Here is a 24,859-nt window from a genome sequence, read left to right as displayed (position 1 = left end):
TGTCACTCCAGCTGCTGCAGGTGACTGGCAGGTGTGTGTCACCTGTGTGCCCACCTTTGAGCACGGCCACGGTGACCCATTTGGAACTGTTTGTATTGCCACATGCATGTGTGTTGTTCTAACTTAGCTTAGCTAATCGCTTAGCCAAGGTTTTAAATAACCTATTACAACATGAAACTCTTTGAAGTATGTAGTGTAGAAGTAACATACAGTACAAGTCTGTGTTAACTCGGCCCCCTGTGGCTGTGCTGAGGGAGAGGAGGGACACGGTGGGTGTGCCATGCCCTGGCCAGGTGCTTGCCTCCTGGAAGCCCGGGAAAGCAGCAGCCCCGCTGGATAAACCTGGGCTTTGGCAGAGCCGGCACACGGTTCCATGGATTTCTGTCTGTGTGAAAGCAACCACCAGCAGACAAGATCCTTTGAAGTGTTTAGTGGTCTGTCTTCCAGATAAGTTCAAGAAGAGTTTAAAATTGTGGGTCTGAATTTTAAGACTCTTGCTTATGCCAGCGCATATTTACATAGCTGGTGGTGCCACTGCATGGGGTGAGACTGCTGACATCAAAAAGTGCTTATTGAGACAGAGAACTAGAATACTTCTGAATTTCCCCTATGAGAAACCTGAGTTGAGTAGTTGGTATATCATGGGGTTAGTGTTAAACTCTCATTCAGAATCAAATGGTATTTAAATTGCTTTAATATTAGTCCACCCAATCTGTTTGGTTTGCATGTTCCTTATTATGGTAGTACTTGTGCTTATTTAAAAATACTTCTGTGTAATTTGGGAAAAAACATTTGAGACCGGTATTAAATATGATTGTTTATTACTAACCTTTGAAACAGGAATATGTTTTTGGCTTTTATGTAGCATTCCAGGAGATACATCTCTGAATGCTACTTGTGAGAAACACTTATCAAAACTGAGGTTTAAGAAAAGTGTTTCACTTAAACAAAAATATAAATTATAATATTTCTTTATAGTCTTAGGATATCAATGCCTTCAATGCATACATATACATGGATATATTCCAGAATTAGGGACATTTTTTGAGATGAGAGAAACATTTATATCCTGCAGTACTGAGGAGCTATAGAATACATTTGAAATCTTCAGTAATTTTAATGGTGAAGAATACTAAGATGTAATTCAGTATATAGAATTTCAACTGTTTAAAGGTGCTAGTGATACCCAGGGCACACTGTGGCACCAGTAGAAGAATGCAGGGGTTTTTTAGGTTTTTTTTTAAAGTGCTCTAAGAGCTGTCCCCATTCTCAGATACAATATTCTACAATGCTGTGGAGGCTAATGCAAGATGGTGATGGTTAAGGAAGTAATTGTTTCAGCATTAGGTCAATATTTTAATTGCTGTAGTGACAAAATCATGTTAACTTTGGAAGCAGACTTTGTCAGATTGCCAGCAAACATAATGTTCTTAGATCTCTCAGGTGTGGAGTGTCATGGTCTCAGTCACTAAGGGCTGCAGTCATTGTAAAAGGCACTCTGGATTTTCATGTGACTGTTCTTTGTGTATTCTGGTAAATTGTTGGGAATTCCCTGCTCTGAGGCTCCTGGCAATTTGGTGCTTTCTGGTTTACACTTTCTGTTGCTGCTTTATTATTGTTTTAGTATTATTAATGTGGGGGTTGGATTTCAGTGTATTAGATGATGTAAAGAAACATCTAGCCTATCTGTGTGTCTTATCCTGCTGTCAAAAGACATTATTTTGGTGTGACACTTCTCTGCTGACCCTCTTTCAAAATGACTGAATCCATTTCCACCTTCTTCATTCCCTGAAATAAGTGCTGTGTTGTGTTATTGTCCTGGGTAATAGTAGAAGTCCCAGGTCAGCCACACCTATAAAGGTTATTCATAAGGATTAAGATGGTGACCTGAAGTTCAAAATGGTTCTGTCACTGATATTTTGGATAATCTTAACTAAATTGTTATGGTTTGACTCTTCAAAAGGTACTTGTTAGTATTAGCTTCCTACATCTCAGATTTTGTACAGAAATATACTACCACCTACCAGTGGTTCAGATACTACAGCAATTAGGACTAAATGTCTTAAAAAAAATTATTTATATACACATGCACACATACCTACATAGAAGTCTATGTTTGTCTGTTCCCTGAGGCTAAGGACAGAGCAGATTATTTGGAATGATAGAACTGTGTTCAAATTCTGCCTGTCACATACTGTGCAAGTAGTTTGTTTATGGTCTATGAGAATATTCATCTGAACACTATTATTGCTATTTCCAGATATTTAGCAATGGCAAAGTTCATTTTGGCAATAAACTGGGCTGTTGAAATTATGTAGAACTCTAGTTTTTGAAGGTTGGTTTACTGTTAGCAATAGGTAAGTTTATTTCTAAGCAGATGTTTGTTGGGCAGAAAGGCAGTCATCCATGAAAATATTACTGAAAACAGGAATAACTCCCTGAAGTTCAGGGGCTAAGATTTTACAGAAATTTAATATACATATCTTTAGTGGTTTTATGTCCTTGTCTTTCCTATGAAATGAACTTCCTTAGGGTTTAGGGTTATTTCCCCTTTTTTTTTTTTTTGTTTTAAACTGGGAAGTCCTTACTCCATTATCATGTTGTCCCATTTAAAATTTGAAATTAAATTAAATTGCATAAATTCAAAATTCAAATATTTGGGGGTTTTTGTTTGTTTGTTTTTAGGTTTTTGTCGTTGCTGTTGTTTTTTAAAGGAAATACAGTACACCATCATTCAATTTATGGTGACTTTTGTAGTGAACCAATGCTGGCGTACAAGATTATTAGTATTAAATATCCAACTGTGCAGATGGATAAGCTACAAAGGTAGAATTACTGCTAAGAAAAGTACAGCTGAATGTACTTACTGAAAATGTGATTCCTTTAAATTGTCCACAGTGTAAGACAAACCTGAAAGCAGTTGCTAAGCACTGGGGTTGTGCAGTAAACAGAGGCAAGTGATTAATTTATCTTAAAAAGTTCACCAATGGCTGGGCAGATTCACTTTCACTACAGCATTTTAAAGTTAATTACCAATTGCAGATGTACCTATTAGAAGCATTTTCCTTCATCTATGACTTTCTGGTGTGTTCAGAGGTATGATTCCTCAGCTGAATTCTGGTACCAAGGGTAAGAGCATGACTGTTAAAATTGTGGATGAGTTTGGCTCTGTGCCCAAATGAACTAGTTTATTCCTGACTTATGTTTGTCATCTATCCATACATAGCACCAGACATGGTTCAAACCACATGTCCCTTCACCACCCAGAGGTGGAGGCTGTCTCCCATAGGTGCTGCAGCTGTTGTGCCAGCTGTGCTGATGCGTGGCCTGCTGGCTGCAGGGACTTCTGAACCCTTTGGTGGCTGCTTTGAGCGCTCCTTGGATCATCTTTGCTTGTAGCTGTAGCTGCTCACACGCCCGAGTCAGACTGCTACCTGCACTGCCACGACCAGTTCTGCCTGGCAGCTGAATTTCTCATATATTATTAATGTTGTATTAGTAGTACATCTGGAAGCTTTCCTAGGTGTTATCTAATTCTTGTGTTTTTCATTTCAGAATTGACAATGATTCATTGTGCAGTCAGACATTTCCCCAGCAGCTATTTGGATGCACCAAGGAATGGCATCCCGCATTTGCTTAGCATACAGCTGCTAAATCTTTGTAACTGATCTTCAGAACTAAGTTTCTGGGTGTAAAAGGGATTGTTCATTATCATACACTGTGAAGTCACAAACATTTTAATTTTAGAATACGTCATATCGTGTGGCGGCTTGATTTTCTGACATCTGAATGATATTCTTAACCATTTCAAATCACTTTTCTCTCAGATTCAAAATCTGAGTTAAAAAGCTGTATGAGTTAGAACAGTAGTTTGCAAAAGAAAAGAAGTTTTGTCTCTTGGTTCAAATCAAGAGTGAAATTTTAAATTACAAGACAATATGGGAGAAAAATGGATGAGGGCTGTGGAAATGACTTAAAACAACTCTTCTGTTTGTATGATTCAATATAAATTACAGCTATGAAGAAGAACAGAAAATGATAAAGTAATACAGCGTGGGTTTCTTTTGAATTGCATGCACAAGGATTTTGGACAAGATTGTCATTTGTAAAAAGTCAGCAGTCAGAAAGTATTGGATCTAATAAGTGATAAGCATCTACCAAAACATCATCCTTTAAAGAATGAGAAAAGACCCACCTGGGTTTGTTTCACATAAGGCTGTAAGGAAAATCTGACCCTAAGGCCAGAGCAGCATTGCTGCCTGTGGTATGTACAGAGAATTTCACTTACTTTTAGTAGACCAGTTTGTGCATGCTGCTTTTTGCCTTTCTTGTAAGACTCAGTTAGCCAAAGGTACCACGTGTGTTTGCTGTAGTTCTCTTACTTTGTGTATGAAAAACCAATGTTGGTTTAGTTCCGAATTGTTTGACTGCCTAATGCTGTTTTGTTACCGCTTTCATGAGTCAGCACCATTGGTAAATGAAGCAGTTTGACTTCCTTTTTCTTTTTTTTTTTTAATTGTTTTTTAATTCTCCTTGTTCTTTTGATGAGCAAGGAGGAAGAGTGAGCAGCCATAGGGGCAAGGATGCTGCTTTTTGGAGTAATGCCAGCCTAAGCTATTTCTTGAACTGCCATCTTGGTCTGTGGCCCCACAATTGCCTCCGTTGCACTTGGATCTTTTCAGCCAAACTGAGGGAAAGGCTGACTTGAAAGCTGAGCTGCTAGCAAGACCTGCGAAGCCATCTTTGTTCTTTATTTGGTACTGCACCAAAGCTATTTTATCAGACCAGCAGCTCTGACTACCCTTTTTGACATCCCTGTACCGCTCTTTTCTCTATCTGCACATCCTAGATATCTCAGAAAGTGCTGTTTCCACTTGACAACTTTATCACAAGTTGAATTTCCATGTTAACACACCCAATCAGTAATGTTTGAAAGATTTCAGCTTTCCATGCTGTTCTTAGTTGACCTGGTGCTACATTCAGGCCATCAAAGGTCAGTGCAGGCAAATAATTCCTAGTGTGCAGCTAGACATCTACTGGGAAGCTCCACCAGAAATCACCTGCCCTTGGAAGTCTTGCTCTTATTTTTGTGGATGAATCTTCAGTTTTAATTAAAGGCCCACCTTTACAACTTTGGGATTTTCATCCTACTGAAGGAATACCATTTTCCTTATTCCTAAGGAGAAGCAGATTGCGATCTATAAAAGTAGTTTCATGTGCTGGGTTTTCCTATCCTGATTTTAGCAAACTCCTTCTACGTTTTATCAAGTCCCCACATTTGTTGTGTTCACGGTATTGTAGTGAATTGCCTTAATGTACGAAAGAGCTCCTTCTCATCTGTGTGCCCTTGATCACTTGCATTTAGGAAAATATTTACATTTTTCATAACTTTGCATAAAGAGCATTAGATTTACTATTGGTTATATTCTCTTACTACTTCTACTAGTTCTAATTTAAATGTGTCATACTCCTATTTTCTAGGGCTTAAAATTCAAAAGAGTTCACCCACAGATTGTCTTGAATGTTCAGCAACTTTGTGCTTTAAACCGGGCTGAAATCAGCTTCTCTAGGCCATGGATGCCCAAACTGGCTTTCATTAAACAACAGAATGGTTTTGCTAGAAATAGCCTGGATCTGTTGAGACTGATGCTGAGCAAATTCTAACAAACCCTGCTTGATCCGAGCTGAATGGGATTAAATAGTATTTTTACTATACTAAGCATTGTGCTCTGGAGTATCCTAGTCCCAGTTCCCTGAAATAATGCTGGGAAAGTGATTGCTTCATCAAGCATTCTGGTAATGAAGCAAGTGATTTTTGTATTATGTAAAATCTAAAATTCTCCTTAAAAATGAAGCAATGCTCCTTTTTCACTCTTGTGCATAAAAATTGTCTATCGAGAGAGAAAAATGTGTCAAGAGGGCACAGCCACTGAGTACTGGGAGACAAAAAAGATGTACTCATGGGAAATGTGAGCAGAAAATGCTTCTCTCTAACTTCTAGGAAGCTAAACCAAGCTAAACCAATCCTAACCAAGTAGGTTAGGATTTTGGAGTTATCTAAAGATGAAAATTATTACTTTCTTGCCTTTTCCAGGACAAAATTGTCCAAATGTCAACATTTTCCTAGTATTCTTTGTAGCAGATGGTTTCAAGATAGAAGCTCATAAAGGCTTGCAGAAGAAAGAAAAATTAGGTGGTAATGTCCTAATCCATCCATAGTGTTCAAACAGCCTGTAATTTAATTCAAGATTTGAATATATGGGACACACAGATCTAAAAGAACTGCTTTATGTGTGTATACTTGAACACACACACACACACACTTTCAGGGGGAAAGGGGTAACAAATGAGAGAAACTTTGTGTATTTCTTGCTGTTTGTCAAGCCGTGTTTTCTGCTGCTAGTGTTTCCTGATCAACTGGGAACGTCTTGAGTTGTCTGTACCATCTTAGCAGCATTTTCTGTAGTAATAGCAGCTGCAGGAAAGGTGGTGTTGGGTATCTGTCTGAACTATTCACTGGCTGGGTGAGCTGTTCTTGTTTCCATCTTTCCCAAGAGTTAAACATAGCTGTTTTTGTCATGCTAAACTGATTGTAATTTGTCCTGTGGTGCCTGTTCATGGGGTTAAATGTCTATGTACTACATGGGATAAAGTTGTACAAATTGTTCTAAGCATGACAGATCACTCCTTTTTTCCTGAAGAGCACAGGGTATCCTGTGTGTGGCTGTATTACACTGTACATCTGAAGAAAACGGACTTTTAATGTCAGCTATGCTGAATATGCTGTAGTGAACATTTAGCCAAAAAGACTGGATGTGGTGGGCTTTAGTATGGCTCTCTAATGGTGCAGGATCATCTCTGAGGAATGTCAAAAGTAGCATGGTGTCCACTGGCCCTAGAAATTTGGAAGCAGTTGTCCTCGGTGCTGCCTGCACACACCTTTTTCTCAGCTCTTACTTTAAATCACTTTTGCCAGATATAATGCAAACTTTGCAGCACTGCTGTGTTCATTGCCTTCGGTGAGAGCACAAATTAGACCTTGTCTGTCCTGGAGGTGTCATTGTGCATGTAACTGCACTGATACAGTTGAACTAATGAAAATCTTTGGTAAATCTGCTGCTGTGTCACACCCTCGCTGCAGGCGCTGCAGCCAGGCCACGCTCCCCTCCCAAATGAGAAATGATGCAGGAGGCAGATGTTTTAGAAGCAGTGAAGTTAAACTCCAGTTATTTTCTAGTGAGATTTGAGCTTCTTGGTTTCATTCTAGGAAACCATGTAGAGTGTTGGGAGTCATTTAGAAGACTTTAGGAATGTCATTTGCAGTCCAATACATGCTACGTGCAGTCTCATTACAATCCAAAGAAAATTGGTTTGCATGTTGTAGCACGCAGACAAGCAGAGTTTGCTTCCTGGTGCTCTGTAGAAAAGCCCTATATAGAGAAGTTTTGCCAACATTATACACTGCTGTCTTCTGGTCTGTGCAATGTCTTCAGTTCTATGCAATGTTGAAATTTATAAAACTTCTGGACAGATTTTCATCTTGTGCAAATGAATGCAGAACCACCGGATGAGAGTGAAACCAGGCCAGTATGTGCAAGTGCTGAAAAGTGACAACTCCTTACATAATGAGTCTGATGGTTTAAAAAGTTTCTACTGATGTTGCTCATGCTTTAAAACTGTATTGCTATTTTAATAAACCTGGCTGCTTTTGTACAGTTTGGTGGTTTTGCCATGGAGGAGAATCACATTTATGCAGGTGTGGTCACTCTCCCATAGCAAATTACAAGTTCAGTGTTAGACTAGATATATAAAAATAATAATAAATGTATAAATATCAAATATTAAAAAATATATATAATGTGTGTGTGTACATACACCACTTGCAGCAACACAGTCTCATACATGGACTCCATGACTGTCAAAATACCTTGACAAATTAGCACAAACTCCTAGCTGAAGTTTAGTTAATAGTTACTTCAACCTTTGCTGAAATAATTGTAAAAGTATCTTATGCTTCCATTTTTCTTGACTGTAAAAGGCAGTGGGGTATGAAGCCTGATGAATTTAGCACTGTTAGTGTTTCTTGAATTTGGTATGTACTTTCCTAGTTATATCCTGAGACTTGCTTTAATCCTTTACCAGCAATGTTGTGTGTGTCCTCTTTCAGTGTGTTGATTATAATGACTTGTATCTGTTGCATTTTATCATATTGCAGAATATAAAAACCATAAGGACACTTCTTGAAATTTCAGAATTGAGGAACAAACAGATGAATGGAACTTTCAATCCAGCACAGGTCATGCTGACCTCAATTCCATGGCAAATACTGTGAAAGACTATGGAAATAATTGCAGTGGAGTAACTAGGAAGGACAGTGATGCTCTGAGTCTGCTTTCCTTTTCTTCAGCTCATGGAAGAGTCACTTATTCCCATGGAACGTGGTGCAAGATGCTGTTCTCATTGATATTGGTTCAAATGTTACTTGACATAGGCACATAACAAGCTGCTGAGCAGCAGAATTGGACCTTCTTGGTATCAGAATTACAGTATGCTTTGTGTTGCACTCAGGCAGTGTATCTACACCAGCTTGTTCTTTCCTGATTATGTTAGTTAGGCCTGAAAACACTTAGAAAAGGAAAAAAACATTTGGAAAGTGAGTAGGAAGGATAAAATATCTTAAGTGATCTGTACTGAGAAGTATAAATTGTGCAGCTCGAAGAGCCTTTTCATGGGGGCATGCAGATTCAGTTCTGATGATGAAGTCATATAAAAGTGGCTTTTTCTACCCTTTTTTTGTCTGATGTGCCACCTTTCCAACAGCTAGAGATGCTGGCTGTGGTGAAGAGGGTGTGGTCTCTCAGGGAGATGAAGATTTAGGAATGCAGAAGAAAGGGCCAGAGCCAACTGCCTCATCTGTTCCATTGACGTTGTCAAAGGAAGCAGCAGGAATAGACTGGGCTACCTATTAAATACTTGTGTAATGGCCTGACCAGGAAGAACATATATTCTCTTCTTTGGAAAAGAACAGAGGGATTCACAGGAACAGTGCTGCTGCTAGGCTGGGTGCAGTATGTTGCCCATAAGGAATCGGCAGTCATAGACAAAGGGATTTTGATAGGAATTGACTCCCTCATGCACGGTCAGGCACAAGTTCTTTAATTTATTTAACTTGAATAAACAGAAAATGACATAGCAGATCCCATGTGAGCCAAAAGAGCCATCTGTGGTCTAACCCTGTGACAAACAGTATAGCAATAATTCCAATGCCACCAACAGTGTGGAGTTTGCCAGAAAAGCAGATGCTTCTTTTGACATGCATCTTCAATGCAGTGCCATTCCTATCCTATAATTGCTGTCTATGGAGGGAGGGTGGATAGGATAGCCAGATGAGCAGAATGGTGACATTGTAGTTTTTGGAGGAAAAGCCAACAGTTTGGAAAATAATAAAAAAGGACAAAGAAGTATAAAAATAATTTTTAAAAACCTGCAAAATTCTCCTGTGTGCATCATGAAATCGATGACACTTTTTAAGTAAGAGACAATACTTGCATGGATTTATCAGAAATCTAAAGTCTAATACAATATGGAAGAAGAATAAATAAAACTTCAGAAACTTCTGTGCAGAGTTTTAAACTTTGTTTTTAAAAGCTTTTCTTTCTCTATTATTTTAAAGAACTAAAGAATGGCCAAACATTCTTAACATACTTTTTTGTTTGTTTTTTTGCTGTACCGTCAGGTTTTGTAATACAGATATTCAGGCAATTCTTGAATAAGCCAAAGTGTCTGTATGTATACTCTGCTACTTTTTAACCAGTTTTATGAGATATACAGACTTAGCAGGATTAACCTCCAAAATGCAGTGATGGATGGCGTCACTAATAGTTAAGAGATGGCATATTTACTGCTTTATGAAATTAAAAATGTAGCTACCTACAACCATAAAAAGTATCCATTTTAAACATCACAAACAGAAGCTCTTGAAAGCAGCACATTTTTGATCACATTGAAAATTGTCCAAGGCCCTGTTTGTTGGCACTGGAAGTAAAAGTTCACAAGAGATAATGACAAAGAAATTGAACAGCAGTAGAGCTGGAAATTAGCGTTCTTCTAATGAAAGTCTGTCCTCTGAACAGAAGTAACTGCCTTATGCAGGAGTCTCACTGCCAGAGCTTAGTTTTGTGGGATTTACTTAGAGAAATGGTTACCTCTCTCTTGTATTTTCCTACAAGGGAGCCAAAAAATGTCCAGGATCAAGCCATGTCTCTCATTTTCCATACATTTCAGTCCCACTTCTTCCATTACACTGTAAGTGCAGTCAGAGAATAATATTATTTAATTTCAGATCTTAGTGCGCTGACATCTGAAGAGATTTTAAATGAAGGTAGTGAGTAGGAATTTCCTGTTTAATAAATGCTAAAGCAGAGTCCTATTTACAATGCAAAGGGACACTATGAACCTCTTAATGCTTATGAAGAGCTTATTGAATAATTTTTTACTTTAATTCCGTGAGTACTGTCCTCTGAGCTGCCGTTGAAGTGCTTGTGAGCTGTATGTGATTTGCAGGCTATGATGTGACCATCTGTGATCTAGTCTAGACTACTGCATGACCCAGGAGTCATTCTAAGTTAATTGCTGTTTCAGGTGAAGCATTTCTCCTATGAAGGGTATCTTGAATGTTTCCTGTTGTGGAGAACGTTGTAAGATTTTATACCCTGCTATTAACATGTACCAAGAGATGTGCAATGCAAGGGAGGAATTTTTTATTATTTGGATTGAGTGTCACGTATTGGACTTGCTACCTTTCAGGTGCTTACGTAAGCCATCAGTAGGCAAGTTACACCTCTCTGAAAATGGATATGTTTTCTTTTAATTGTAATTTGAATCCTCAGGCTGGAACAAAAACTTCAACATAGTCTAGATATTCAGTACTCTGTGCTTTCTGGATCCTGAGCAAAAGCCTTGGCTGGTTTCACTGAAGAAAATAGGCCTGTGAAGAAGCAATCAAGAAGGAAGTTGGCAGCGAATTCCTTTGTGTCTACTGCTCAGTGAAGGGCTAACCACAAAAACATATACATGCTTTTTTGTCTGTCTGGTAGATCTTAGTACCATGCTCTCTTTCTTTGGGTACTTCAGCATCTTGACTTTCTTTTCAGATTCTTTAAATGTAGCCTAGCTGTTGAATTGCTGCTTGCTCATATTTCAGAAACTTCTTTTGCTTTATATGTATCTATAATTCCGTCATGGCTAGGGCATGGTACCAATGTATTGTTTCAGGGCATTGTCCAGGAAATCCAGGTATAAAACTGAGAGGGAAGACTGACGCTGTGATTCATGATGAGCAGGTGGAAGGGGAAAGGAAGGGTTCATGACATCTGGAAAGGAACAGGATGTAGCCCAGTTCAGCACTCCCCTTGCTCTCCTTTGGGATAGCTTTTGTGCTTGGTGTGGCTAAGTTTGTGTATTCTGCACTTTTTATTTGTTACTGAACTAGAGGAATCAGTCAACGGAGCACTGCAGAATCCCTGACAAGGGATAAAGTCAATAGAGTTAGTTCCTGGGAACTTTTGAAGCTTTTTCATTTATTGCTGAGACTCTAGAAGAGCTCCCGGAACCAGAAGCAGTTTCTTGCACTCATTGCTTGCTTTATTGTTACCATCTTGCCTGCCAACTCCAAGTTAGAAAGCTTTTTTTCTTGAGTAATAACAATAAAAAGTTCTCCACACCCTATTCTTGGAAAAAAAAATCTGTTCAGAAGCATCAGTGTGGGCTTTGTCATATACTTCAATGTGGATTATGCTCACACTTCAAGTGTCTTCATAGAAAATATATAGATAGATTTTTGAGATTTCTTTAATTACTAGCAGAAGATTGCTGTTGCAGTAAGTTTTAAAAGTGTAATTTAAATAATACTGGTTCCATTTCCTGTCAGTGTATAAAAATATGACGTTGTATGACAAGCTGGAATCGTTTACTTCAATACTTTCTGGTTTTAGTAATTGTTGCTTTCTGGTGAGAACAGGTTCAGTCCTGCTATGTTGCCATCTGAGGAAGGGAAGCAAAACAGCTCAGTGGGGAATGAGCTTGGGTTATAATCAGGTGAGTCTGGAAGTGAAATTGTTAGGAGCATCTGAACCATGACTGGGGGTTTGTGCTGGACTTTGTCTTGTTTCATTGCTAGTGGAGCCATTCTTCATGAAGATATTTTAAAAAGGAAGCTGCAAGAAGTACTTATTCATACATTTCTGTATTTCAAGGAAGAGCTTCTTCAAATGGCTCAGAAAAAATGCATTAACTGCTTCCCTGGATTTTGCCAGAAACATTTTTCTTACTGGCAAATTGGTTCAAATTAGTTAAAGTACAACAAAGAAGAAAGAGAATGTTAACTAAAAAAAATCACAGTGAAAATAACTTTTTTAATCATGTTTATAGATTCATGATGTTATCCACCTATGATTTTGTTTCCTTTTGTTTCATTTTAGTATGGAAAAGACTGTTGCCTGTATTTAGAAAAACACAGTTTTTCATAGGACTTGGCTTAGTTTTCATAGGACTTGGCTTTAACATACAGGCAAGAAAAAAAGGTATAACCCTATAGTTTTAATCTTGTAAAGCTCCTCTTAAAACTTACCTATTAAGGCAAGGGGGCTTCTCTATTCAGTGTGATATGTTTTTTTTTTCTTGATTACTTAATTTTCATCCTATTTATTTCAGTCCATTATTGCTGTAATCCCAACTGTAGTATTCTGGGCATAGTTCTTTCACACCAAGATAGGGAACATTTAGAGCATTTTTTCTGGGAGAAACACAGGGCTGGATCTCCAGGTGCTGCTGGTCTGCCTGTGATGTTTTGTAACAGGCAGAGTCTTTGCTCGATGCCAGCCTCCACCCTCAGGGTCCCACATCTTCCCAGTAGTTGTTTCTGCTCTGTGTGGCTGAATGACTAACACCTGTTATTACCACCAAAGATGGAATAGGCTTGCATCCTGGGTATGCAAATAACTCTGATTAAAAAATGCAGTATCCATAGTTTCTGCCTTGTGCAGTTCACCAGCCCTTTCTGGAGTAGTCCTGTTTTTTACCCATGCACAGAGAAGTTAAGGTCAGTGGTTTAAAGAAGAAAAAGGGGGCAGGTATCAGGATTTTTCCTGCCTGAGGAGATTTTCAACAGAAGTCTGGAGCTTCTCAGATTCTCTTTATACTGGTGTCAAGCTGAAACTGCTTCAATTTGGTTGTTGAATCTTCCTGTGACAAGTGCTTACACACTAAAGAAGAGTAGTTGGAGAAGCTACCCTAAGGCAGGAGATGTGAGTAAAGCAGCAGCAAAGCTTTCAGTTTCTACTGGTTGACTCATGTCCACTGAGAATTGAACTTGGAGAGGCCTCCAGAAATTCAGTTTTGCTTGCTGTAATGTTTCAGACATGATGAGGAAAAACATGAAACAGAATAGTGCAGGACTCAAAATGGCATCTCCGCTGCAGCTGTCACTTTGCTGGCTTAGAGTAAGTGATCAAGGTTTAATGTTTCCTTATTTAAAGAAAGGTAATAAAGCAACTGTCTTCATCCATGAACACTCATTTCTGTTAAACACTTGAAGTTCTTCTTTCTGCTAGGGACATGATTTAATTCCAAATGAGTTCCTATTTCCTAGGCTGTTGCAGTGTCTTGCTTCACTAGGTATGGCATCTTCTATTCTCCTGAGCCCATGCTTTCATTGTACATGTAAAGCTCTCTCTAACATAGTGTTAGGTAGATTAATAAATAAACAAGCAATGCCCAATTTAACAAAAAAATAAATCCAGGTTTAATACTTCTTCTCGCTGTTGCACACATCCACAGAAAGTGTATAGTAATTTTTATATCAATGCCAGTTACTGAAGGTGCTGCTTTCAAAATCAGGGAGGTTAGGCAAAGTCAGGCTGGGTAAGCAGGTGCTTGTAGCTTAGTCACCTGAGCAAGGCTAAGGAAACACTGCTGATGAGATTTTGATGCTATGAGATGATCCAAGTAGCAATTCTGGCTAAATTTGATAGTTAATGTAGGCTGCAATTTATGGTTTGAATTTAGAGTAGATGTGTGAGAACTTTGTTGTTAAAAGTCATGGTACTTTTCCCATTAGGAATTTTGGCTGAGTGATTAAACTCATAATTAAATGCTAGCATGTTATGTAACTTTATATGCATATTTTATTGCACAAAGTTAGGGACTTAAATGGAGTGCTACTGTAGTGATCATACTCTGTTTTGGGACAATGACTTGGAGTCATTGTCCAAGTTATCTTCTGCTCCTTGAAGTTCTGCTGGAATTCTGGTGTCTGAAGGCGGCAGAGATCAGTATCTCTCAACCCTGAGGTCAAAGGAATTTCTTTGGGTTATTCCATTTTGGTTTGATATCTTTTTTTTATATCTGTTGACAGCAAAGAGTTTCTTCTGTTCCTAGGTAGACAAAATCCTGCTCTGACTTATTTTCAGTCCTTAAGCATAGAATGGTTTATAAGAAAGACAGGAATGGCTCATATAAGATGAGTATATTCTTCAGCTGATTTTCAGTACTTGTAGTTATTCCCATTTGGGGTTTATATTGAGAATGAAACACAGGCAGACAATTCTCCTTGTTTTAAGGCACTTCATGGGGACTGTTCAGTCACTGAGCTTTTCGTTTTCCTAATAAGTACCTTGGTTCTCTCATTGCTGTGGTGGGGCTGTGGAGGGCTGGAGGGAAGGTCCCTCAGAGAGCAGGCTCCTCACAGCTGGCTCCAGAATGGGCTGGGGAGGTCATAGAGCAGATGGGCTGATTATTCTGTCACTGGCCTTTTTTGCTTAGATGTTTGTTGAAGATGACAGGAAGGAAACTGCTGTGTAAAAAGAAAGATTCCTAATTACCTCTTGGAGAGAAAACTAAGGAGGAAATGGCAAACCAGTGTGACAATGGTATTTCTTGTGAGCAGGAATATTGTCACAAGAAATAATGTTCTGTTGCTTACATTCATTCCTCCTATCCTTGAGTTCTATGTTTTAATTTAAAATGCAATAATTATGAAGAAAAATTAACAAATGTATTTTTGTGTATGTTGCAATATTGCAAGTTATTGTGAGATCCATACAGTAAGGACTTAGGAACAGCTTTTGATATGAATTTTTAGCAGAAACTAGAGTTTGTAAACAAAAACTTTTCAAATTTGATTTCAGGTTTTACAGCGAGCACTCAGTTAAGGTTTGTGAAAGCTGTTTCTAAACAAACAATCCCAAACTTTGGCCAGGTCTCCTCTGCAGAATGTCTTGCCAGCAAAGCACTGTGTATCAGCCAGAGGTGTGGAAAAAAGTCATACATCCCCGCTGACATCAATATGTTGGCAAAAGCCCAGGTGTGGATGCAGCTGTGCAGGCAGAAGAGAGCTTTTATCGGCTTGGCTGATGTTGTCTGGGGAGGTGATGCAACTCGGCCAGCAGACAAACTCTTCTCCTGGCCCGCGCTGTCAGCGTAGGAGGCTCCGCCAGCGCGGTCACGGCGTCGCGGCGGCACTGCCAACCAACCCTTTGCAGCGAGAGCAACTGGAAAAAAAGGCCCCTTTGAACAACGGAGGGACCTCTGTAATTCAGTTTTTATAAGTAGTCGTTGATGAAGAACAGAGCGGAAAAAGTGATTCAGATTTTAAAATTAAAGTTTTAATGTAAAAAACATGTTTTATTTGTATGGCTTTAAGATGTCACTGTCCCTTTAATGGCTGTTCTGTCATTGGGTTGCAGACTTTGAGAGCTGCAGGACACCCAGCACATGCGTTTTGTAAAGCCTTTAAGGCTTGTGAAGGTATGAGTCTCTCTGGAAGCACTGAAAAACCTTCTGTCTGTAAACTTAGGAAGACAACTATAGTCCCATTTACATTCCCATCTTGTTCGAATGTGACCACTGGCACTAGAACATCTTAATGTTTAAATAGAAGTTTAAATTTCTCAGAATGGAGTGTTTATGTTTTACAGACAGACAGAATTAGGATTCCTGCTCTCTCTACACACAGACACACATTTTCCTCTCCTGCCTTTGGCCAGCTGGTGACAAGATTTTACAAAACTCCAGTTCTTCATAACATAGAAAAACAAAGATTTTAAGGGGAAAACACTGTAAGAAATAAAAGCAAAACCAAAGATACTGAAAAACTTAGTAGAGACTCTTAGCCTTCCATTGTAAATTAGAAATAAATCAGTTTTGATGAAGACAGGTATGTGTATGTTGAGTTTTCTGGCAGCTGTACGTGCACATTTTGAAACTGTAAACAGAGCAGTTTTGCATTTGATCACTGTTTGCATTTTGAGAACTTCACTGAAGGCTTTTTGAAGAGAATTTCACTGTGCCAGACTAAGTTTGTTCTGTTGTGAAAATGTTTTGAAACTAGTTGCTCTGTCATTCTGCATTGCTTGTAACCCTAAAAATAATTGCCTGGCGTTACTGGAAGCAGAGTGGTCTGACAGACTGACTTGTGCTGCTATTGTTAAAATCCGTCAATGTTTCCATTGCAAACTTGGAAGGGAGCATTTAAACTTTTTCCCTGGAAGAAATTCTAGATCAGTGCTTCAATTCCAAATATAAATATTTTGGAAGAGATTTGATGTTTCTAAAAATCTTTATTAAAACAAACAAAAATCTTTAACCCTATGGCAATGAATATTGATACTTAGGTTTAAAATGCTAAATTATCAGGAATGTATTTCATTCTTTTTTGTAATTTTCAGTTCAATTAAATTGGGCAGCAACAATGTTACTGCTTATCAATGTTGATTTTATAGCAAGTCTTGCAGTTGGCTGTTCCAGGCCATTATAGCTGCATAATAAACTTTGCAACATGCCAAATTGGAAGATTTCAAAACCTTCCTGGGGAAACACAAAAAAGAAACACATAATTACCATAAAGTATCTGATATAAGGCATGCCTTTGTACTGTTCTCCCACTCACACTTCCATTCCAATTTCTTGAGGTTATCTCCAAAATAGTTTGGCTTTTCTTGTGTGTAGTTTCATGAGTGCTCTAAACAGAGGTAAACTCTAATCCTTTCCTCTCTGCCTTCGCATTCCTGCTCCCTGCCTTGTGACAGCCAAAGCTTTTGTATAGTGCAAAGCCCACATGTGGTGTACCCGAGAGGGGAAGATAATTTTTTCGCTTCAGTTTGTGGCCATACAACTGTTTTTACTAATCCAAGGAAGAGAGTGGCACTAGGGTGGGAACAAGTGAGTCTACATTGACATTTCACTTTATATTCCATTTTATTTTTTCTCCCTCCTGTGCCTTTCCTCTGTATTCACGAGGCAGTTCTTTGCTATGAGTTTGTGGTGGAAGCTCAGGCTTTTGCAGAAAAGGAGCCACATGGAGCCACTTTGTCAGTGAAAACTGTGTAGTCACAAGATGTTTGCAGGCAACTTCAGTTCTCTAGTATATTTTTTGAAGTGTTCCTCTCTTAGAACACCACAGACATGTTCATAGTATTTTGCTATACTTTTCTTAATGTAAATAATTTCTATACTGTAGATTTCCTCTAGGATGATTTATGTTCCATTGGGATCTGATTTTAGGAGCAATAGCATTAGATACCTTGAGGAGTAGGTAGAAGTGCTTCTGTGCTTTTCTCCTTTTGAAACTTGAATATTTTACCATTATATAGAGCCTTCTTCTTGACAATTGTGAAGTAATCCACAAATATGGAGACAGACAGCAGTATGAAAGTTCTTACAAGGCACACAATTCATTTAAAGTATTTTCCTTAAGCTATTTGTGCTCCTTCTCTATCTGTAAAAAATAATAGCAGTATTATATGATGTACTAAAAGACAGAAGATCTAGAAAAGAGGCTTCTAATTATTTTTTGTATTTTTGATAGATTAAGGAAAGGGCATGGGCTTTGTGTCTGCCACAATTTGGCATGTGAGACAGTCATAGTGAATAAACTATGTACCTCCTGAAACCTAGAGGAACAGTAGTTCCTATTATTTTTCACATGATATGACACAATGAAGTGTGATAAAATCCTTTGAGTAATATTCAGTGGAGGTTATATATAATTTGACCCTGTGTCATGCATCAAGTGGTGGTTGGAGATATTAGGATGTGCCTGTGAATCCTGTCCCAAATGTGGTGTGAAAGCAGTTGTATTTAAAATCTGTGGGTAATTAGGAACAGGTTGAACATAGAGCTCCACGTGGTAACCAGGCTGCTGTAGACTGAGCTGATGTGCATGCTGTGTTTGCTACCTGTACTTTTCTCTAACGTGCTTTTTCCTTTGCAGCAGTCCATTGTACCAGCCCACCCAATGGCTCCTCCTAGTCCCAGCACCACCAGCAGTAATAACAACAGTAGTAGCAGCAGCAACTCAGGATGGGATCAATTAAGTAAAACTAACCTTTACATCAGAGCACTGCCTCCAAACACCACTGATCAGGACCTGGTAAAACTATGCCAACCGTAAGTACTACGTTTAAATGTAAATTATAATGTCGTACTGTAAAAGCTTGTAGTAGGTAGCTAAGATGAGTGTTTGGATTATGAGGGAAGAAAACCAGATACATAAACAAACAGCTTCATGCTGTGATATGGTGGCAGGTTTCAACTTTGTTGGCAATCAGAAGGAAAGATTGATGCTTTGGAGAAGCAAAGCAAGTGAGAATACAGGGGTGAACTGAAGCAACCCACTGCTTTTGTAAAAGCTGTGATTACCCATTGTGCTGTTGAAATCACTGAAAAAATTAATACTTCAATGTGAAACTTGCTATTGAGAAGCTGCATAGAGAGTCTCCTCTGTTCACTGCTAAGGTATCTGTTGATACAAACTTGAATAATTGTTCTGAATCACTATAAACTGCAATGTGCATTTGAAGGCTTATCCTAGTTTCAGACTAATTTATGGCTGTACTTTGCTGCACAGTTATTTTTAAGATTAGAAATAGCTGGTCCATGTAAGAATCCTGTCTAGTGGCTGAAGTTCTGGGTAGACTTGGTTTAGCAGAGGGCTTTTAGGCAATGTTGTTAACCTAAGATTTTTTTTTTTTTTTGGCTTAAGAGAGTTATTTGTTCTGTTTTTGAATTTTTACAGCAGCACATGCCTCTTACTTTCAGATATGGGTGATGTGTCAAAAGACTGTGCAGTTGGGTTGTTTATACACTGTTTAAAATCACCTGCCTTAGATGTTTTACAGGATTTTTAAAATGTCTTAGTACTTCTGAAATTCCTAGTGCACTCTCTGGATTATTTTGAAATCAAAAGTACTCAGCTAAATTTTCAGTACTACATGTAGGAAAACATATAAGTCTGTCTATTTTGGATGAAGAATTATTAAGATTTGTATTTAATGTTACTGCTGAAATTTTAAAAATAATTTTATGTTCGATTTAGCACAACACAAGAAAAATAGAGCACAACACAAGTAAGAAAAATTGATAGCAAAACCTGTAAATTTTGGGTCCAAGCTTATGTGAAGTACCTTTGGTTTTGAATATTGCAAAAAATCTGATACCTAATTTATAGAGGAGATTTTCATTTATCAATTTAAAATAATTGGACTTTCAGAGTAGTAGTCACATAGAAGTCATCTTACTATTATAATAAAACCAGCTTGCTTTCAGATCTTTAAAGAAAAAAATTCTATTTGTTCATTTCTCCAACAGCAAATGAAATCCTTGTGTTTTGCAGAGAAGAGAATAGATAATCAATCTTTGAAAAGGCTTGTTGATAAATTAAGCATTTTTACAGCTCCCCATGTGACAATGACCTCTTGTAACTTGAATTTTAGTTGCAAATGCATGTTTTACAGAAATGGATTTTTCCTTCCCATTTTTGTCTTTTGAACTGGTGAAGAAACCTTGGCCTGTGCACTCATGTTATGTTAGGACAGAGCTGTGAGGCTATTTTGCCCTGGAGCCACCCCAGTAACTACTATTTGTGCAGTGGTTACTATAGCTCCTTAATCTCTTTCTGAAGACATTTTGGTTTGCACAGTCTCAGATGTCATTGATGCATGAACAGCCTAGAAAAAATATTTTAATAATTTGCTGTAACTGGTCCCCTTCCTCTTAAATAAGCAAAGATTCCAATTTTGTTGTTGCTGTTCAATATATAATTGTAGTTGGAATAGCATGAATTGTTTAAATAAAGAACAGGCAAAAACTTCAGCCATGAACTTATTAAATCAATTCTGATGTGAATTTACAGACGTGGAAGGTTATGACATTTATTCCTGTGAGATATTTCCCTCCTAAGGATTTTACCTAAGAGGAAAGGAGATTGTCTCAAAATTCTCCATTTCTGCTGAGGAAGCAAGTGAGATGTCCAGAAACTTTAGGTTGGACAGCAATAATCCCTGAGCAACTAACTGGATTTGGCAGTAAGATGAAATGGCAGCTCTCTCCCTGTTTACCGAAGCTCAGTAATCCACTTTTGTAGACCATGGGAAGTTTCAGATGCAAACCTTTTCCTTCTTGCAAATCAGCCTAAGCTTCTAGGATGCAGAAGGCAAGATATTCTTGAAAGTGAACCTGCCATGTTCATTGTTTAAGCTGAGATAATACAAAATAAATGGAAAATAGAATCTTGGACACACAGAAGTCAATGTAGAGACTGTTGTTCACTCCAGGTCTCTGAAATATTTTTTTGTCTCTTTCCACATTCCCAAGGTTTTACTGAGAGGCTTTTAGAGTAATTTTAGCTTCTTTTCTCCATATAAAGTGGGTCTTGATATCCTAAGAGGGTGTCAACTGCAGTCTTTGGTGATTAGAATGGATAGAAAGGCTGCTCTGCATTTTGTAGAAATGATCTTGCTAATTGGCAATAAGTAGCTTTTGGTGGATGTACATAAAAAGGTCACTGGCTTGTTTTGTGTCTTTTGGCTGATGTCAGACCAGACAGAGAAACACCTGTGGGTTGAGGAAATAATGGTTGAAAAACATCAACGTCACTGCAAGTACCAGAAACATCCCATCTGCAGTGATTTTTCCTTCTGATCATCATGGACTTGCATCATATAGACTCCAAAAAGTTATTTTCAATGATGGTTATGGTAGAGGAAGATTGCTTTTGACAGAATCCCTCAGAATATAAACTCAAATAATCTACAGAATTCTTGTGTGGGGGATTGTTATACTGTGACTTTTATTTGATTTAGTCAGGATTTGCATTAGTTCTTGTCACGACAGCAGTGCTAATTTTGGCCATGTTTTTACTTTGTTTAATTCTTTTTGGTGAATCACTAGAAAAACCCCTTATCAACTATGGAAGCTTTGGGCTTGCTCTCCTCTTGTAGCACAGCTGTGCAGTATTATGAACACAGTGAACAAACATTCACCAGCTTTGTGGAAAAGTATTTTCCTGGCAAGAGCACAATTTGCCAGTATACATGTCTACAAATCTGTCTCCACCTTCAACTGATTGGTCCTTTCTGTTTTTCTATTAGGTGAAGCTCTTTTCCTCTTTTCCTGGTTGAAAAGAGCACGTTATGTTTTTGTTGTGAGGGCTCGGGAGCACAGCTGTTTTTCAGAGCATATTTCTGGCTTTTGTGTGGGGACTGAAGCTGCCATGTTTCTGAATGGTTCATTCAAACTTGAGCCTGCTACTCCAGTTCTGCATTGAGAAAGCAAATTTCTTCATATCAGTTGTGCCAGAGGCAGAAGTGAGGGGAGGACTAAAGTAGGTATTGTTTGTCACAAGGATGTCATAACAGTCAGCCCAGAACCAGAGGAGTGTCGGGGGGACATGATGTGAGTCAGGCCTGGCCATAAGAGCTTCCCATCAGGTATGTGGGAGGAGGCAAAGCAATCAATGCAGTGGCCCACAGATCCTGTCTTTTCTGTGGGAGGCTGGACAGGAGCAATCAGCTAAATAGGACAGGAGTAGAGGACAGGAGCCAGTGACTTTGGGAAAGCCTGCAGGAAGCTGCCTGACTGCTGTGTGGTTTCTTTTCACAACCATAGAGTGCCATTGCATGGGATCTGCTGCACTGAGCAAGCCTCTGCCATGAAGAGCTGGTTTGACAGGGTTGCTGAAGCAGTGTTTACTTCAGCCATGCCTAATTGCACTCCCTTCTCTTGGTGTGGATATCAGTACTTGATATGCTTTCTTCAGCTCTTCAGATGGGTTTTGAATATATTATTTAGGCTTTAGCTATACTTTCTTATTTGGTGACTCTTAGTAAATTCTTTTAACTTATTAAATATCTGGATCTGAAGATACAAGATTAAATCCATTCCAGTTATTCACTGAAATTGTTGAGCCTGCTTATCTGATTAGGGACTTATTTGATTGGGTCTTAGCAGATTCAGTCAGGAGTTTGTAACTTGCTTTGACATGTTTTCTAGGTGCTTTCCAGACTCTCACTAAGCACTGTGCTTTGCTGAGGATGACCTTTATGCTGAAGCCACATGGTTCCAAAGCCCTGTACTTTCCACTGTCTAGCTTATGATTTACTTGCTGGCCTGCAGCAGCATTGTGTCTGTGTAATGCTGTTTCTTCAGAAACCTCCTTTTGTGAAATGTACATCATTAAATGAGGATGATGCAGCAGACCCTTCATCCTCCTGACAATCCCCAGTCCCTGGGTGAGATTTCAAGCTTTGAGGCTTAACCCAAGTCTCCTCTGTTCAGTTCAGCATAAATCATCTGGTCAACCCACCCTTTGGTGTTTTCCCTTCCAGGCTGTTTTCTCACACTGTGCTGCTTGTATCAAGCTGTTTGTAGTCCATATGATATTTTTGAAATCGCTTTTTCCTCTGGACAGTTTCACTTAGTTGGTCTTCTCCCTTAAGTTTTCACTGTAGGGTCATATTGTGGGTTTTTAATGGGATTACATTCAGGAAAGCGGCTGCTTTAAGATAACAAAATATAGAATTACCACAGCAGGACATTGTTCTGTGCCAGGATGGTCTGCACACAGAAACAGAACCTTGTGGTGGCTGCCTTTGCATATGTACATTTTGAAATCACCTGTCTTGTTGAGAGAGTAATTTAAGGGTTCCTTGCTAAATACTCAGCATCATGAACACAGGCATAGCTAAAACAACTGGCAGGTTAATGGTTTTCTTGAAACATGTGACCCAGATGTGATATACGCATCTTTGTTTCCAAAACATACTTAGTTATATACTCCAGTGTTTCCCTGTTTTGAGACAAGATAACTTGAAAGTTGTTTCAATTCCCTGTTCTTAATAAAAGATATATTTTCATTGTCATGTGATATTCATCATATTGATGCTTCCATCTTCTTTGCTGTGTAATTGTGACCTCTCCCATGTTGCCATTTCTCATCTCCTTCAAACATACTTAGGACTTAAAAGAGGTGAACTGGAGCTCAGACATTTACTGTAGCAGGGAGCTGGCACCACTGTGGTCACTTAAGATCAAGAAATTTGTTAATTTTACTCAGCATACCTCATAAAAAAAAAAAAAGGCTGGACTTTAGAAAATAGTCTGAACATCTCTTGCATTTAACTCCTTGGGAGAGTGTCTCCGAAACTGTTCTCTTTGAGAACAATATTAATACTGATTATATTGTAGCAGGAGCCTATCTATTGTTCTATCTTTTTAGGGTAGAAAGAAGCCCTCTGCAAATTTCTTTTTTTCAGAGTTATGTGTGCATTTTAAAAAACAGTATGATTGCACACACATCTGAATAAATAACACCAGGTTTACAAAATAACGTTTGGTTCTAGGAGGAGATAGATTCCTTAGTGATTGAGGAGTATGTGATTTGTACCGTTCAGCTTGATTGTGTAATACCAGCATCATGTTTTACCTTTATTCCCTGTTCAAGGAATATGGTATGGTTTGGGGTTTGTGTTACCTGCAGTAGGTTTTCCTTAACTGGACTTTTCACTCTGTTATGCTCTTCAGAGCAAACATACCCCCAAGGATGGTGAAGGTGTCCTCCCTGGATGTACTCATTGATTGTGCCAGTGCATTCATGATTGTGCCAGTGCTGTTGCCTGTGCAATGGCGTGGAACACAGTAGAGAAGCACCCACAGGAACCCTGGGACCAGATTTAGCTAATCTCCACTGTGTTCTGCCCAGCTGATGCACCCAGTTTCTCAACCAGACAGACTGTCAGAAGAGGAGTGGCCTGCCACTGTGGCGTGTAAACCGGCTCTGCTGGCTTCTGTCTGAGCTGGTGATCTTCTGAGAGGTTGCTGTCAAAAATATGTGTCCCATTTCTATAGCTGAAAAGAAATAGAGTTCATTATTCTATGTTCCTTTTGCCAGTTGCACCAGAGAGATGTAGGCCTGATATTGAGGCTGAAATGCTCCTTTTTGTCAGGGCTTGGCTAACACAAGTAGCGAGGCATTTGCTTGGTATGCCATGGAAACTGCGATTGGCCTGGGGATGTGATGTTTGGTTTAAATAGTCATTTCCTTTATTGTTTAGCAACAGATCTCAGCAGTCATGTCATGAAGTGTCTAGCCTGGCATGTTGTGAAGGAAGACTCTCTATCTTCTCCTCAATATTTGGACTTTAATTAGCTAGAAATAAAATCCAGATAGCTTTACATTCATGATCAAATGAAATCTACACTGTAATTCTCTCTGAGAAGTTCCAGGGTGTTTTTTTACAGTAATGCTTTTGTGGAGAATGTTTTTAGGAACCCATAGATATTTTCAGGGAAATTGTAGTTGAGAGAAAAGTAGAAAAGTTGTCCTATCCTCCAGATGCAGATAGTCTCTTGACATGCCTCGAATTTAAAACAAATATAGTTTTAGTTTTCTCTTTCAATTTTTTATTAAGCAAAGATTGGGATTTTTCTGTGTCCGTATTTCATTTAGCCTAACTTAAAAGCAGTTCCCCTGAGCACATTGTTTAAAAAACAAGTAATCCAAATACAGAACTGTGAAGGAACTCTG

The 24,859-nt window shown here is 38.7% G+C and overlaps 1 protein-coding gene across 4 annotated transcripts in view; it reads left to right on the top strand.

The window, feature by feature from the left end:
- The window catches only part of RBMS1 (RNA binding motif single stranded interacting protein 1), a 141,921-nt gene that overhangs the window by 59,939 nt on the left and 57,123 nt on the right, over positions 1 to 24,859 (top strand). For all 4 annotated transcript variants that reach the window (XM_038142553.1, XM_038142554.1, XM_038142556.1 and 1 more), the window contains exon 2: positions 18,269 to 18,444. In XM_038142553.1, the coding sequence (XP_037998481.1) occupies positions 18,269 to 18,444 (176 nt within the window). The remainder of the gene's footprint in view (positions 1 to 18,268; positions 18,445 to 24,859) is intronic.

This window comes from Motacilla alba, chromosome 7 (assembly GCF_015832195.1).
Source record: "Motacilla alba alba isolate MOTALB_02 chromosome 7, Motacilla_alba_V1.0_pri, whole genome shotgun sequence".
Taxonomy (NCBI): Eukaryota; Metazoa; Chordata; class Aves; order Passeriformes; family Motacillidae; genus Motacilla; species Motacilla alba.
Note: the sequence above shows the minus strand (reverse complement) of the source record. Positions and strands in the feature narration are given on the sequence as shown.